The 14,071-nt window shown below is 56.9% G+C and overlaps 1 protein-coding gene across 1 annotated transcript; it reads left to right on the top strand.

Moving 5' to 3' along the window:
• The first annotated feature begins 2,820 nt into the window (after positions 1-2,820).
• On the top strand, positions 2,821-10,426 carry NXNL2 (nucleoredoxin like 2). The gene is made up of 2 exons (XM_047700477.1): positions 2,821-3,122; positions 10,023-10,426. The coding sequence occupies exons 1-2, from the start codon at positions 2,821-2,823 to the stop codon at positions 10,189-10,191; spliced, it is 471 nt and encodes a 156-aa protein (XP_047556433.1). The 3' UTR covers positions 10,192-10,426.
• Positions 10,427-14,071: the final 3,645 nt, after the last annotated feature.

Below are 14,071 nucleotides of genomic sequence, written 5' to 3'. Positions count from 1 at the left end.
CACCGAGAAAGCCAGACTTCTCTTCCTCACTTGGGCATCATCTCCCTGAAAGGGGCCAACCACCATTTTGAAAGTGAGTCACGAAGACCTCATGATATCATTCCCTAGGCACAAATATTTAAATACGGGAAGATAAATAACTCCAGTGTGACTATTGAAAGCCTGGAAATTCAGGGTGTAATATTGTACACCAGGATGTCTAATTTGTTTGCTATGCTGACCAGAGCAGAAAAAGTTTCCATGAGAATATTTGTGCATTCATAAGCAGTGGTAGAAATACACGAATCATCATGTGTGCATCTTGTAGTTAAAAGGAAAAGTCTGTTTCATGTCAAGTGGGCTGGGGTCCTGTTTTCTTCGTGTGTTCCTCCGCGGTGTAGCATCCAAAGGCATGGTGGAGAAGAGGTGCTCTGTCTGGGCTTCCCACATATGCTCACTCAGAAAGAGCAAGTGAGACTATACCATGGGTAGCACGGACACATGTCTGTGGTGCGGAGTAGCCTCATTCAGAAGTGAGGGGAGCTTGCATGCTGACCACAGAAGGGCAGAGCCGTGTTCATGCTGGAGTGTCTCCTGGGGAAGCTTTGATGACGCGTGTGCCAGCCAGCCAGTGTCAGCTGGCAGTGCCCTGGCTGTGAGCCAACAAAGGTGTTTGGAGAAGCAGAGCTGGATACTGGTTAAAGGCTCTGGGCAGATTTTATTCCGTACTGCTGTGGTGGGGAAGGAGCTGAGCTCAACTCTGAACACAGGCAGAGTTGGGGCTTACCACCAAGGGAGAGGGTGGGGTGGGGTCCATGGATGGAAAGCCACTAAGAGGAGACCCCAAGGGCAGGGGATTGTTGCTGAAGGTAAGCCAGGTTGATAGTTCAAGGATGCAGGGCTGGCTTAACAGACAGGGGACAGGGCGGGTCGGGAGAACCACCAGGCCAGAGGAGGACTCAGGAGAGTCTGATCATTAGACAGGAGGACATGCAGAAGAGACTGCTTCAGTTTGGGTGAGGACTGGATGATAGGCCAGAATAGAGGTCACGGACTGTTTAGAGTGGTGGCAGAGTGCAGGGAGAGGGCGTTGGCAGGTGTTGGGGGGGGGTGGGGCGAGCCAAGAAGGCCCTCATGCGGCTGTTCACAAGCATCAGGAGTGGGAGCACTGTCCCCAACTTGGCCATGGTTATCTAGGGCATAAAGCTGATTAGCAGATGCCCGGAAGGAAGTCCAGTATGAACTGACCTGAAGGGTCCCAGCTAGGATTAGGGGTGCCTAATCCTGGTTCTGGGACTCCATGTGTGGCTGTTCCTGCGTTAGGTGGGGGAAGGTGTGTAGGAGACTGGGTTCCAGCAGCGGTGGGGGGGGGGGCTGTGCCTCCTTCTGCCTCTCATGGCCCTGTAGCCCCCTCCCACCTTAAGGAGTGGCCAGTGGGATGGGGTCCTAGGCCAATGACACAGGCTCACGTAGCAGGAAGGGCCCTTGAAGACTGGTGGAGCTGGTGAATGAGCTGGACTGGACTGGTGTCCCTTGCTGGCCCCAGGACTTCTTGAGGGCAGGTCCTCTCCACATACACACACACATAAAGTAGCCACAGGAGGGTCCCTGGGGGAGAAGGGGTGTTCCCCCAGATCGCCCCTCCCTGGAAGAATGCCCAGGCTTCACCACCATCTCAGGAAGGCTCCCACAGCAGGACGCAGTATTTATACAAATACCTGGAAATTTCCCCCGTGGGAGGGTGTCACTAAAAGAAATGTCCTTTATTTTCACTGTTGAGATAAAAGGAAAAAAGCCCAAACAGGTCAAAATAGTCTCGATGAGATTTAGAATTTAGGGGCATTCCATTCTGCCTGAGTTTTGACAAAAGTCAGACCTCCACGTGCAAGGGCCCCCTCAGCCATTTTTCTCCGGGTGGCCTATAAGTTACCCAGGTGCGCTGCTTGGAGGGGCCTGGGTCCCACAGAACCTCATCGGGCTGGGATCCCGCCCTTATTTACATGTTTGATGTTTTGTGTATTGTGAAGTTTTTGCATTGATTTTGAAGTTTTAAAGTACTGTCGTAGAATGTGATTTATCTTGGTCACTGAGTTTTTTGGCACTAAATCCCTTAAATCTGCCGCCTGTCAGAGTGTCTTCACCCTCCGCTTCACCCTTTGCTTCCCTGCCCTTCCCCAGGCAGGAGCTGAAATTGCTTTGCTCCTGCCTGGGTCCCCAGGACCTCCAGCGTGCCTGGTACATTAATACTGTCACTTCTTGAGTCAACGAGATGCTTGGGGCAGGAGCATGGGGTGTGGGGGGCTCAAGGAGTGGGGATCCAGGGCGCAGAAGGGACAGTGGGGGAGGGGAGCAGAGATGGAGGGTTGGGGCGGTTCCGGGAGGGGGCGACTGCGAAGCCGCGCGGAGGCACTGGGTGCGGAGGGACTGGGCGGAGGGCAGGCAGAGATCCCAGGAGGGTGTGGGGGCGGAGGCGCCGGAGCGGGCCCAGCAGCTCCGCCTCCTGGAGGCAGAAGCTGCTGCAGACACTGCTGCTTTCTGGGTTGCGGGTGTCTGTGAGTGTCCCTACCCCCCAGTGCGCACGCCCCTGCCCCAGCGAGAGGCTGAGGCCGAGGCCGGCTGGAAGAGCAGGTGGGGCCCCAGGTCCCAGCACGGCACTGCTGCCCCGCCCCCCGCAGGGATCTTCCGGCCGCAGGTGTCCGCCCCCACAGGTGTCTGTCCCGTGCAGGTGTCCCTCCTGTGCAAACGTCCGTCCGGTGCAGGTGGCCGTCCCGTAGCAGTTTGTGCGCTCACGCTCCCTGCCGATCCCCGCCCCCCGCAGGTGTCCCTCACCCCAACTCGGCCATGGTGGACGTCTTGGGCGACCGGCGCCTGCTGACCCGCGACGGCGCGTGGGTGGAGGCCGAGGCTGCGCTGCAGAACAAGGTGGTGGCTCTGTACTTCGCCGCGGGCCGGTGCCCGTCCAGCCGCGACTTCGCGCCGCTGCTCCACCGCTTCTACGCCAAGCTGGTGGCGGAGGCGCGGCCCCCCGCGCCCTTGGAGGTGGTGTTCGTGTCCGCGGACCGCAGCGAGCGGGAGATGCTGGACTTCATGCGCGAGCAGCACGGCGCCTGGCTGGCGCTGCCCTTCTGCGACCCCCTCCGGCAGTGAGTGGGTCAGGGCTGGGTAGCCCCGCGGAGCTCCTCCCCTACCGCGCGCAGGCCTCTCCCCTGTCCCGTCCCTAGTGCTCACCGCTCCAGCCACCCAGCGGCTCCAGAGGGGCTGCCGCCTCTCCCGGGGCTTGGGGAACCTTGCCTTGTTCCCCTTGCCTGGCCGGCTGCTGAGGCTGCTGCAGGGGTCGACACCCCCCTCAGAGGGGCTCGGGACTTGGGGAGGAGTGTGGAAGCAGGAGAGGGAGCCTCAGAAGGCTTAGGTCAGAACTGGGGACACTGTGGGTGCTGCCACAGTCAGCGGCCCTCGGGGGTGGGGGGCAGCAGGGTCACCAAGGCTGGAGGAATGCCTTCCCTGCTGGCCTGGGTACAGTTTGACTGTGATTTCCAAACTGTAGAAAGAACCAAGCCTCTGGAGTCCAGCAGAGTTAATGACAGAGGCCAAGAAAATTCACCAAGGAGAAGAGGGAAACAGTGGGAGGGGGTGAGGAGGGAGGATGTGGTGGGGAGAAGAGAGAAGGTAGGAGAGAAATTGAAGGAAAGAGAAAGTGGGATGGAGGAAGTGGGATGAAGGAGGTGGGCGGGAGGAGGGAGGACAGAGAAAGTCGGATGGAGGAGGTAGGGAGGAGGTGGGGGTAGGAGGAAGGACTCAGAAGGTGGGAGAGGGGAGGGAAGGACAGAGAAGGTGGGAGGACAGAAAAGGGAGCATGGAGGGAGGAGGGAGGAGGAAGGAAAGAGAAGGTGGGAGGTGGGAGAAAGTGGGAGGAAGGAGGTGGTGGTGAGGAGGAAGAAGGCAGGAGGGAGCACGGTTCGGCCCTCAGCAGGGCTGGCAGAGTGGAGTGAGCAGGACACCGATTGTCCGTTGAGGTCTGTGCTGTGGCAACAACCTCCAGACTTGGGTCTACATAGCTCCTCGCAACTGTGTTACACCAGCATCCCTGTAACAGATGTGGAGTGAGTTTCTGGGTGTGTTTTCCAGGGCCACGCTTTTTTCTCTGGGGGCTGTTAGTCAGTGTGGTGTAACACCGCCCCCGTCCCCCTTAACCCACGGGGTGGGTGATTGTGAGGAGGTGAGTCTCAAGCCTTCCAAGTGGACGCCTCGTTCCGGGAAGGTCTGACTGATGGTTGGGGTACGTGACAGTGAAAGTAAGCCTGAGTGGGGATGTAGCGAGGATGGGTCTCAGGGATTTACCTGGCAAATGAAATGGCTCTGACCTGCTTAGTACTCAAGTCACTTGCAGCTTTTGAGTGAACACACTCAGTTTGGAAGGTGACAGCGTGACCGTGTGGGTAGTCGGGCAGAGCTGGGGGTCTGGGCAGAGCCTGCTCTGGGGTTTCTTGAGTGGTGATGGAGGCGAGGTGTTCACTGCCCAGTGTCACGGTGTTCCTGTGTCTCATTTGTGAGTTTGGAGCTGTGGTGTGGTTGTGTGCCCCATTTCACAGATGCACTGCCAAGTCACCGAGGGGGCCTGTGCTCCTCGCTCTGGAACCTGACTTTATGCCCTGGTGCTTCCTTTCTTCTTCCTCTCCCCTCCAAGGGGTTCCAGGGGACTACGAGCCTCAGCCCCTCTGCTCAGCCTCGCCTGGGGAGGGCCTGGCCAGGTTCCTCCTGGTTCTCCTGGGATGTGGTCGCAGCCCCCGAGGTCCACTGCCTGCAGCCAAGCAGTTCGGGGCCTGGGCGGCCAGCCTGGTCTCCGGAAGAAGCCAGCCTCAGTTTTCGTTCTATGAGGTTAGCTCCTTGTCCTTCCACTTCTCAGATGGGACCTCATTAGTGCTCCTTGCAATTTCTATGGTAGGAAGTGGGCTATTCCATGGGAATATATGGAGCTGCACCCCGAGTTCTGCTCATTCCAGCCAGAATACACAGAATCAGATCACAAGCAACATGGAACTAGCTCGCACAGGGACACCTGCAGGCAGTCTTTGGGGAAGTTTCTGGAGGTGTGTGGAACAAGGCACACTGTGTGGTGCCTGGGGAGGTGGGGCCAGGAAAGGAGTCACCTGGGCCCCACTCAGTTTGTCATGGTCAGGGACCCTGGGCTGTCTTCCCTAATGGCCACCCACTGCGACTACTGACCTATTGAGTCCAGGATGAGGAGGAGAACTCAGCAGAGAGCCCCCATGGGGGTTCCCTGGGCATGGCCAGTGGCCCGGATGGCTGCTGGGCGACCACAGCCCTCCTGCCTGGGCACATACTTGCTTACTGACATCCCTGCAGTTGGTGCCTCTGAGCAGCCTTGAGTGTAGGGATGACACTATGTCCCGTCTTCCTGCTCTTTGTTACCGGCCAAGTGCCCGAGCCTCCAATTCTGAGTCTGCCAGCAGGAATTCCTGTCTTCCACTGTCACATGCAAAACCCACTCCGTGGCGATTTTCATGGAAGTTATGATCGCTCTGGTACTTCAGCACCCAGTCTGCTCTGGCTTCGACTGCCGCACCATGGGCCCAGTTGGATGGATGCCTCAGCGTCCAGGCTGACAGGTCTGCGTTGGACGGAGAAGACAGTTGGCTGTGGCTTCATTTCTTGGGTAGAGAATGGCCCCATTAGAGCTGTCCCCTTGGTGGGGTCCAGTGGGTGCTGCTGCTAAGCTTCTCAACAAGCCCTATGTTCCAGCTCCCCCGGCCTCCTGACCCAGTACGTCCCTGTCAGGTGCCGATTCTGCTGAGTCTGGTTTTTTCCTCCTTGCTACTTCCCTCACTTAGGCCCTGGACTACTGGCATATTCTCACTCATTCCCTCTGCCTCAGTGTCCACATCTGATGAACTCTTGTTCTGGAACCTTCCTCCTCTTTCAAAGGCAGTCTGGTCCCACCGGGGCTACTCCCGTTCTCTGGGGCTCAGTCCACGTTTTGTCTGCCCCTACACTCACCTCCTGTTGCCCCTTTTGCACCTGTGTTCCCGCCAGACTGGACGGTTGGTGTTCCAGAATACCCCATACCTTTCCCACCTCCAGAGCTTGCCCAGGTGCTGCAGCCACCTGACCCTGGAGCCCCCCTTCCCCGCTGGCAGCCCCTCCACGTGCCCTGGGGACGCTGCCCCCTGTGAGGAGTGCCTCCAAAGTCTCTAAGCTTGGGGAATACCCTGTTCAGTGCTTGCTGCCTGTGGGCTGTGTTTCGGTGGGCGGCTGGAGCAACTGGAGAGATTTGCTGGCCCACAGTCTGCTGGGGGGCCCAGATGGGAAGAGGCTGGAACTGGGGTTGCTATGGCAACCCGGAAGGGGTCTTGCCAGGGAGGAGGAGGCGCTGTGTTTGGTGAAGGGAGGGATCCAGGACTGCAACAGCGCCCATTGCCCAGGGCTGGGGGGAACTCGGATGCCCCCAGACAGTCACAGTGCTCCGAGTTCTCACACCTGCGATGTGCGCGGCTACAGGGCTCTCCTTTCCAAGGCACAGCCTGTTCGCTGGGGACACAGTGGAGATGCTTACGAGCCTCTCCAGGTGGCTCCAAGGTTATGGTTGTCCCCAGGTGGAGGTTGCCAGGGCGGGGATTTGAGGGCCCAGAAGGCTGACTCTGAAGATATTCTGGAGCAAATGTCTATTCCAGACTCCACCTCACTCCCCTAAGCCCGGCTTGCTTTGTGCCCTCACCAGTGGTGTCAGAGCTGGTTTTATGTTGCGAGGGATGAGAACACAGCAACAGCTCAAACCTTAAACAGCGAAGGTTGTTGATCAGCTTAACTTCAACACCCCGTAGCCAGGAGCCAGTGTCGAAGGGGTAGGGAGGCCCGTGAGGACAGTTTCCTCGGGTTTCTGCCTTGTGTGCTCTGTGCTCAGGCTGCCTCCAGTGGCCACCGGGCAAATCCAATCCCTCCTTGAGGAATCAGAAGGGCTGCTGTGTCTCAGGCTGCACACCTCACACCTTCTCTTCCCTGGCACACACGCAAGTGCTCTGCGGAGGCTCATGGGTTCTAAGTTTGCTGGGTACCCGTCCCGGGCCTGGTTAGCGGAGCCATTGGACAGTAGCCCAGCTGGAACTGGCGGGGGTTCCCCATCAGTAACAGCTAGTGTTTTTTGAGCATTTATGTGCCGATCCCTTAGTGGTGCTGTACGTCTATTTATCATCTCACTCTCCCAATAACCCAGGCAGAAGGGTTCTGTTTTTCCCATGGTGTAGGTGAGGACTCTAGGGTGCAGGGAGGCCGGCTAGCTTGCCCCTGTGCCTCAGCTAGTTCATGCCAGAAAGTGCAGGGCTGCAGATGGCGGGCGGCAAGCCACAGGCTCTACCGCCCAGACTGTCAAGGGCACGTTCTCAGCTTCCCTCCTTGGGCTGCCTGGATGCTGGGGGCAGGGTGGGGTAGGGGATGCGGGAGACTGGCAGGCCTGAACCCCTGCGGGATCGCGGGCTCCACCCCTACCAGCAGGGGCAGGAGACTCTCCCTGCTGAGGCAGCTGCTGCTGGTCGGGGGACCCCATGCCCAGAGCCCCACTCCTGCCAACCAGCTCGTCCATGGTGGGGTCTGGATCAGGAGCAGCCGCCACATGAGGAACCTGGCAGGGTTGTGGGTGCAGAGTCAGGAGTGTGTGTGGGCTCCTCCAGGAGAGGCCCTCACCACCCTCTAGGGCGCCCCAGGGACCCCTGGCCTTGGGGGTAAGCCCCATCGGGACCCTAGTGAGACGGTGGGCATGCTGCCCACAGCAGAGGCCCAGGCAGAACCTATCAGCCCCGGCTGCGGGACAGAGCCTCTCATGGGCCACTGCTCTTTGCTGCAGCCCTTACACCAAGGGCTACCGGGAGGTTCCTCTTTTCTTCATGTTTGTTTTATGCTTTGGGGGAAAGCTAATTTGTTAGGCATTTCAAATTTCTGGGGTTGTACAGGATTCTGAAATCACTGGGGGGGACATCTCCCTCCCTTACCTGGGTCACACCCTGTACTACCCCCCCCCCCCCGCCCCACTGCCCCAAGTTGCCAGAACTGCAGGCTGGTGAGCGAGGCCCGGGCTTGTCCCCCGGTTGGTGTCTCTCCACATCTTTGCCTTGCGTTTGTTAGGCCTGGTGTCTGTGTCAGTAATGACCACATGTAAGTGGTAGCTGACTTGTTTCTCTCAGACATTTGTGACTCCTCACGCGAGTAACTAGGGGAAACCATGCAAACTGGCTTCTAGAAGCTGCTGGAGGGGTAGCCAGCCCTGTGTGGGGTTTCTTGGGGAACCTGCAGTCTGGGCAGCGGTGGGGTGTTGCAGGAGTGAGCACGCCCACCCGCGGGCCTCCACAAGCAGGTGGAGTCCACTGCGGGCCAGGACTGGCCATCGCCAGACTTCCAATGCTCCCGGGTCTTCCTTTCTCCCTCAGGCGGTCCTGGCAGAGCCCTGCTCCATGCGTCTTCCCTGAAGCCAGGTCCGGTTTGTCCGTCTGTGACATCTGTGTTCGGTGTGCCTTTCCCAGCGTCTGCCGTGGCGGCACTGGGCGCGCTTCTCGGATCAAACACATGGCTCGTCTACACAGAGACTTGTTCAGAAAAGAGTGTTTAAGACCACAGCTTTCTGTGTCTAATGGTGTCTGCAGCTGGGGGTCCAGAGAATATTCTACATTGTTCTCTTCTACTGGGGTTGTAGTCTGAGCTGCTGTTTTATGGGTAGCATACTGTTATTTAGTTTTTAAACTCATTCTAAAAATTATTTTGTTTGGTTTCCAGTTTCCAATTAGCACAATTTCTGTGTGCTATTGATTATTTGAAACATTTATTTTTTAAAGATTTTTTAATACATTTGAGAGAGGATGATTATGAGCAGGTGGAGGGGCAGAGGGAGAAGCAGACTCCCTGCTGAGCAGGGAGCCTGACGAGGGACTTGATCCCAGGACCCTGAGATCATGACCTGAGCCGAAGGTAGATGCTCAGCCAGAGCCACCTAGGTGTCCCTGATTATTTGAAATGTGTTAAGATCCCTTTGTGGCTGAGAGCATGCTGGTTTTGTCACTGTCTCGTGGATGTTTGAAAATGAGGCCATCTCTGTTGGGTGGAGATGGATACATTTTTTCCTGATTGATTTAGGCTTGTGTTTGTTTCATCTGGGAGCCGGCAGGCAGCAGGAGGGCAGTGGTGGAGGTATCTCAGGGAGATATGGCACAGGAGGCTCTCACGTGCATCTTTCCTTCCACGAAGACCACAGTCCTGAGGGGGCAGATCAGGGAGATCACTTACTGTTTGTGGGAGTTTTGTGGGAGCCCTGAGTGGGCTGGCCTGGGAAGTAGGGAGTGATTTCCCTCAGCCGCCCTGTCTTGAGGATAGTAATCCCGGGGAAGGTTATGGGGAAGAATCAAGAAGGTGGACGCTCCTTCCCATAAATGAACACAATTTGTAAAAAGGTCTCACAGGGCTGCATCTGACAGGAAAGAGAGCCAAGAAATGTGTCATAACGTTGATCAGCCTGTCCTCGAGTTTGCTGGGCAGAAAGTCTCACATGGCTTTGCGTTGGTCTAGAGCTCACGGAGTGTTCACTTGGACTGCTGTGTGTCCCCGATATTTTTCCGCTTCTTGAATGTAGGAGGGATATAAATTGACTGGGGATGTCTGTGGTTTTAGAATTGCACTGTCCAGTATGGTTGACACCTGCCACATGTGACTACTGAAATTTAAATTAGCTGAGATGAAAAAAATCATTTTCTCAGGTCTGCAGGACCGTTCAGCTGCTCCGAGGTCCCACACAGCTATGGGTTGGAGCAGCTCAGGTCTGGAGTCCCTCCCCCACTTCCGTTGCTCCTCTAGCGTAGCCCTGGTTTAGGACAGGCCGGCAGCAGGGAGAGCAGGTGCAGAGGGCACAGGGGAGGGTACGCCGGCAGGCTGGGGCAGAGGCTTAGCAGCGTCCGCAGCCCTTGGGGAGGCCCTGGTCCCCTCCCACGTGCCCATGGGGACCTGTGCGGCCCCTGCTGACCTGGCGCTCCCCACCCTCTTTCCCGCAGTGAGCTGAAGACCAGGTACCACATCTCAGTCACCCCCAGGCTGGTGGTTGTGAAACCGAGCGGGGAGGTCATCACCGACAAAGGGCGGAAGCAGGTCCGCGAGCAGGGGCCGGCCTGCTTCCAGAACTGGGTAGCGGCTGCCAACATCTTTCAGAATTTCTCCGGATGACGTGGGGGTCTCCAGGCCTGGGCAGGTGTGCAAGCACGGGAGAAGGGGAGCTGGCTGGTTTCCAGTCTCTGCCTACTGTGGAGGAACTCGTGTCAGACCAGGGGTGCAAACCCCGCCCAGAAAGAGTGTCCTCTGGCAGCCTGTGAGGAGTTAATGTGATGATTAGCGTAGCTTTCTCAGCGGGAGCTGGAGCTTGAACAGGCTCATGTGGAGCTCCTGGAAACATGTATTTATACCCGCTCTTCAGGTGAGATGATACATTTATTGATACATCGTCCGGAGCTCTGTTTATGTTGGTGACTTGCTCTCACCCCTGCATTTATTGCCGAGGTTTGTGGAAGCCACATGCTTTAATAAAGAAACCTATTTCCACCGGAGCCCCTGATCTCCTTCTTCCTCACGGCAAACCAAGCACTTGCAAGGAGGGAGGAGTGCTGTGGGAAAACTTTCTCAAATGCTTGATTCTGTGTTTCCAAGTCCCTGAGCTTTTCCAGGCTGTGTCTGCATCTTCAAGATTCAATGTGCGTCTCTGAGAGGCTGCTGGTGGATCCGGGAAGCAGAGGCCCACACGCTGTCTTTGCAAAGAAGAGGAGGAGATGGTCTGTCCTGGGTTCCTCGCCAGCTCCTGCCTCCCCTTGTGCTCATGCAGCTGGGATCCAGAAATACTGGGTCCCCTCTGTCCCAGTTCCCACCTGCTCCCCGGCCGGGACCCTCGGCTGAGGGTTTGCGGCATGGCTGTCTCTCAGAGGGCACCACACAGACACACCACATCCTAAACACACACACACACACACACAGCACAGACACACATGATACAAACAACACATGCACACAGCACACACCCCAGGTGTGTTCTCTGAGTCCCTTTCCACCTCCCTCCTCCGTAGCCTTCTGCTCTGGGTTCATGGATACACAGAAAGTGTGTGGTGTGTCTGTCTGTCAGGACAGTTTTTTTTTTTTTTAAGATTTTGTTTATTCGAGAGAAATAGAGAGACAGAGGGACAGGGAGCACAAACGGGGCAGGGAGAGGGAGAAGCAGACTCCCTGGTGGGTGAGGAGCCCAATGGGGGACAGGATCCCAGGACCTGAGATCATGACCTGAGACGAAGGCAGATGCTGAACCCACTGAGCCACCCAGGCATCCCAGGACAGTAAAAGGAATTTAATGTCTTTTTTCTGTGTAGTTTCTATTAATCTGAGTTCTTTCCCTCCTTGTTTATTGAGGAGGACTTCAGAGCACCCTGGCGGGTTTGGGGGATTAAGTAGAAGCCCATCGGTTTTCAAAGATCGAAGGGACCCCGTGGGGTTGGTGAGACCACAGTGGGGTTGGGCTCTGAACTCCCCTCTCGGGTGGTCTTACTTGTTCATTTTGAAGGTGACCCCTCCTGCGCTGGCTGTGTCTCTCGGGAAACCCCTCCCTTGGCCCACTGTGGGCAGAGGCCTGGCTGCGGCTCCTCTGGGTGCCCTGGGTACAGTCCTCTGATTCACCTGGGCTCCCGTGCTCCAGTCCTGTCTTTGGCATGAGAGGCCTCACAGCCACCTCTGGATGCAGGTGTGGAGGGTGTCCCTGGGGAGGGTCTGATGACTCCAACTATGTCCATGGTCCTTGGTGCCAGCACCAGCTCGCACGGCTGTGGTCCTTGGGACCAGCACCACCTGCTCCCACTAGGTCTCCCAGCACATCCTACTGTTGTTCGCTCTTGTGTTTCCCCAACTTTAAACCCTGTTGTGATTCACTCTGTGAGGCTGCGCAGTTGCATGTGTTCAAATGGTGGGTTCGCTTGAGCGGCGAGAAGTTCATTTTCACATGCAATACCACAGGGAAGTTTCCTTTTCTAAGTTTTTATTTAATTTAGTGAACAGACCAAGTGCTGCGTGAGCCTCCTTTTCTGTCTTGGATGGCATGTCTCATCTTCCCATGGCCCCCAGTTGTGTCTCCGTGTTTTCTGTGACCTCTGCGTCTCCCTGACATGGTCGTGGAGGAGGAGTGTGGCTCAGGACTGTCTCTGCACGCCGAGGGTGTGGTAGCAAGTCACCCTGGATAAATCTGGATGTGGGTTAGAATCCTGGACCGCATCTCTCTGCCCCACAGGGAAGCTCCCTGCAGCCACGGGCTCAGTCCTGCCATCAGAGAACAGCAGGGGTTAGATAGTAGGATTTCCACTGGTTACCTGCCTCCTAAGACTCCTCCTGCTTCTCCCCAAATACAGCTCCAGAATAACTCTGTCTCTTGCCCCTCCTCTCTCAGTTCCTCACATATGGTGTGTTTAGTGTCTGGGTTCAGTCTGCTAGGCTCCCTGGTCCTCCTGATGCTGCATCCCGGACATGGGGACTGGCTTTCCTGGAAGAGTCACCCTAACCCACTGACTGAAAGAAAGCCCCAGCGGGACAGGACCAGGGGGTGGGGTGGACTTGTCCATGGAGCAGGTTCTTAGGGAAAGAAGTTTGGTGAGACTTCTGGATGACAGGGGCCAGAAAGAAGATTTTTCCCAGCCATGGCAAAGCTCTCTGCTGCTGCTGGGTTTTTTAAGACTCTCTGCGGGGTCCCTCTCTCCTCCCCCCCCCAGCTTTAGAAGGAAAAGTACCCGCATGCGTGGGGGCCTCCCCTTCCGGGGGGCATGGGGGCGCCCCAGGGCTTCTGCTGTGGAGGTCTCTGCCGGAGGGCCTGCTGCCTCAGGCTTCTGGGGGCTGCTCTAACAGCGCAGTTGGTTAAATGCACACACGAACACAAACGGCCTGTGCAGTCGGAGCTCATCCCAAAGTGCAGAATCGATGGATTGGAGAGGTTCTTTCCTGCATCCCTGCCCACCGTCCACCTGGGACAGGTGCCTTCCCCATGGCCATGAGCCTTCTGCACTCGGGTGCTCTCTGCACACTCTGCCTCTGGTTGTCCGCCTGCCTCCCCCGGGGCTTTAAAGGCCCAGAGGGTCAGTGCAGGACCCCGAGGGTTGGAAGGAACAGGCCATGGGGAGGAGGGACTGCTCTGGGGCTGTGTCAGGAAAGCTCTCTGAGTCTGTATGATAAATAGAACTTGTATGACTTGGGTTTACATAAGAAGTGGCTTTTTCTGTGACAGGACTAGTGGACAGGTGACTACCAGAGCAGTTGACCCAGACACACAGGGACTCCTGCCCATGTTGTCCATGGAGCATCCATGGGGACGGGAAGGGTCAGCACGGACCCACAGAAGTGTCAGCAGGCTGAGCAGGGCCCCCGGGCTCCCAGGCCGCCAGCCGACGCCCACCCCTTGGTCAGGGCAGCCACGTGGGCAGGCCTGTTCCCACAGAGCGCGTTCTGCACGCTGAGAACATACAACACGCACAGGCTAAGGGCTTCCTGTTTGGGGTGGCATGGGTTCGAACTGGCCCCCTGCCTGTCACTTGGATGGCCACCATGGTTCCTGTCTGCGCTCCGGGTGTCCACTCCCCACCTCCCAGAATGTGCAGTCAACACAGCAACGAGGTCTGTCCTTCACGTGGAAATCTGGTCGTGTTATGTCCCTACTTCCCAGTGCCTCAGACTGCGGCCAGGTCTTCCTGGGACCGCCCTCCCATTTATCTGGGTCCTCTCGCTCCTCCCAGACAAACCCCCCATCCTCCCTCCCCATGAGTGTCCTGGCCACCTTCTCACCATGCTCATGCTGCCTATGTGGCTCCTCAGAGGCTCCTTCCCTGACCTTCCTATGCAGATGGCACCCTGCTCCTTCTGTGTGTCACTGGCATGGACAGCCTTCTCTGGGTTTCCATCTGTCTCTCTAGCTGTTTGTCAGTCATTCATCATATCTATCACTTATCACATTGTTCTAGTGTGTTTGTGTCATATCCATCATCCATCCAACTATCTATCCATCCATCCATCCATCCATCTATCTGTCCATCCA

Source organism: Lutra lutra, chromosome 13, assembly GCF_902655055.1.
Source record: "Lutra lutra chromosome 13, mLutLut1.2, whole genome shotgun sequence".
Classification (NCBI taxonomy): domain Eukaryota; kingdom Metazoa; phylum Chordata; class Mammalia; order Carnivora; family Mustelidae; genus Lutra; species Lutra lutra.
The sequence above is the reverse complement of the archived record's forward strand: the minus strand, read 5'-3'. Positions and strand labels throughout refer to the sequence as shown.

Coding starts and splice junctions, on each gene's coding strand:
- NXNL2 (XM_047700477.1), top strand. CDS start 2,821: ATGGTGGACGTCTTGGGCGACCGGCGCCTGCTGACCCGCGACGGCGCG. Junction 3,123..10,022: donor TTCTGCGACCCCCTCCGGCA/GTGAGTGGGTCA, acceptor TCTTTCCCGCAG/TGAGCTGAAGACCAGGTACC.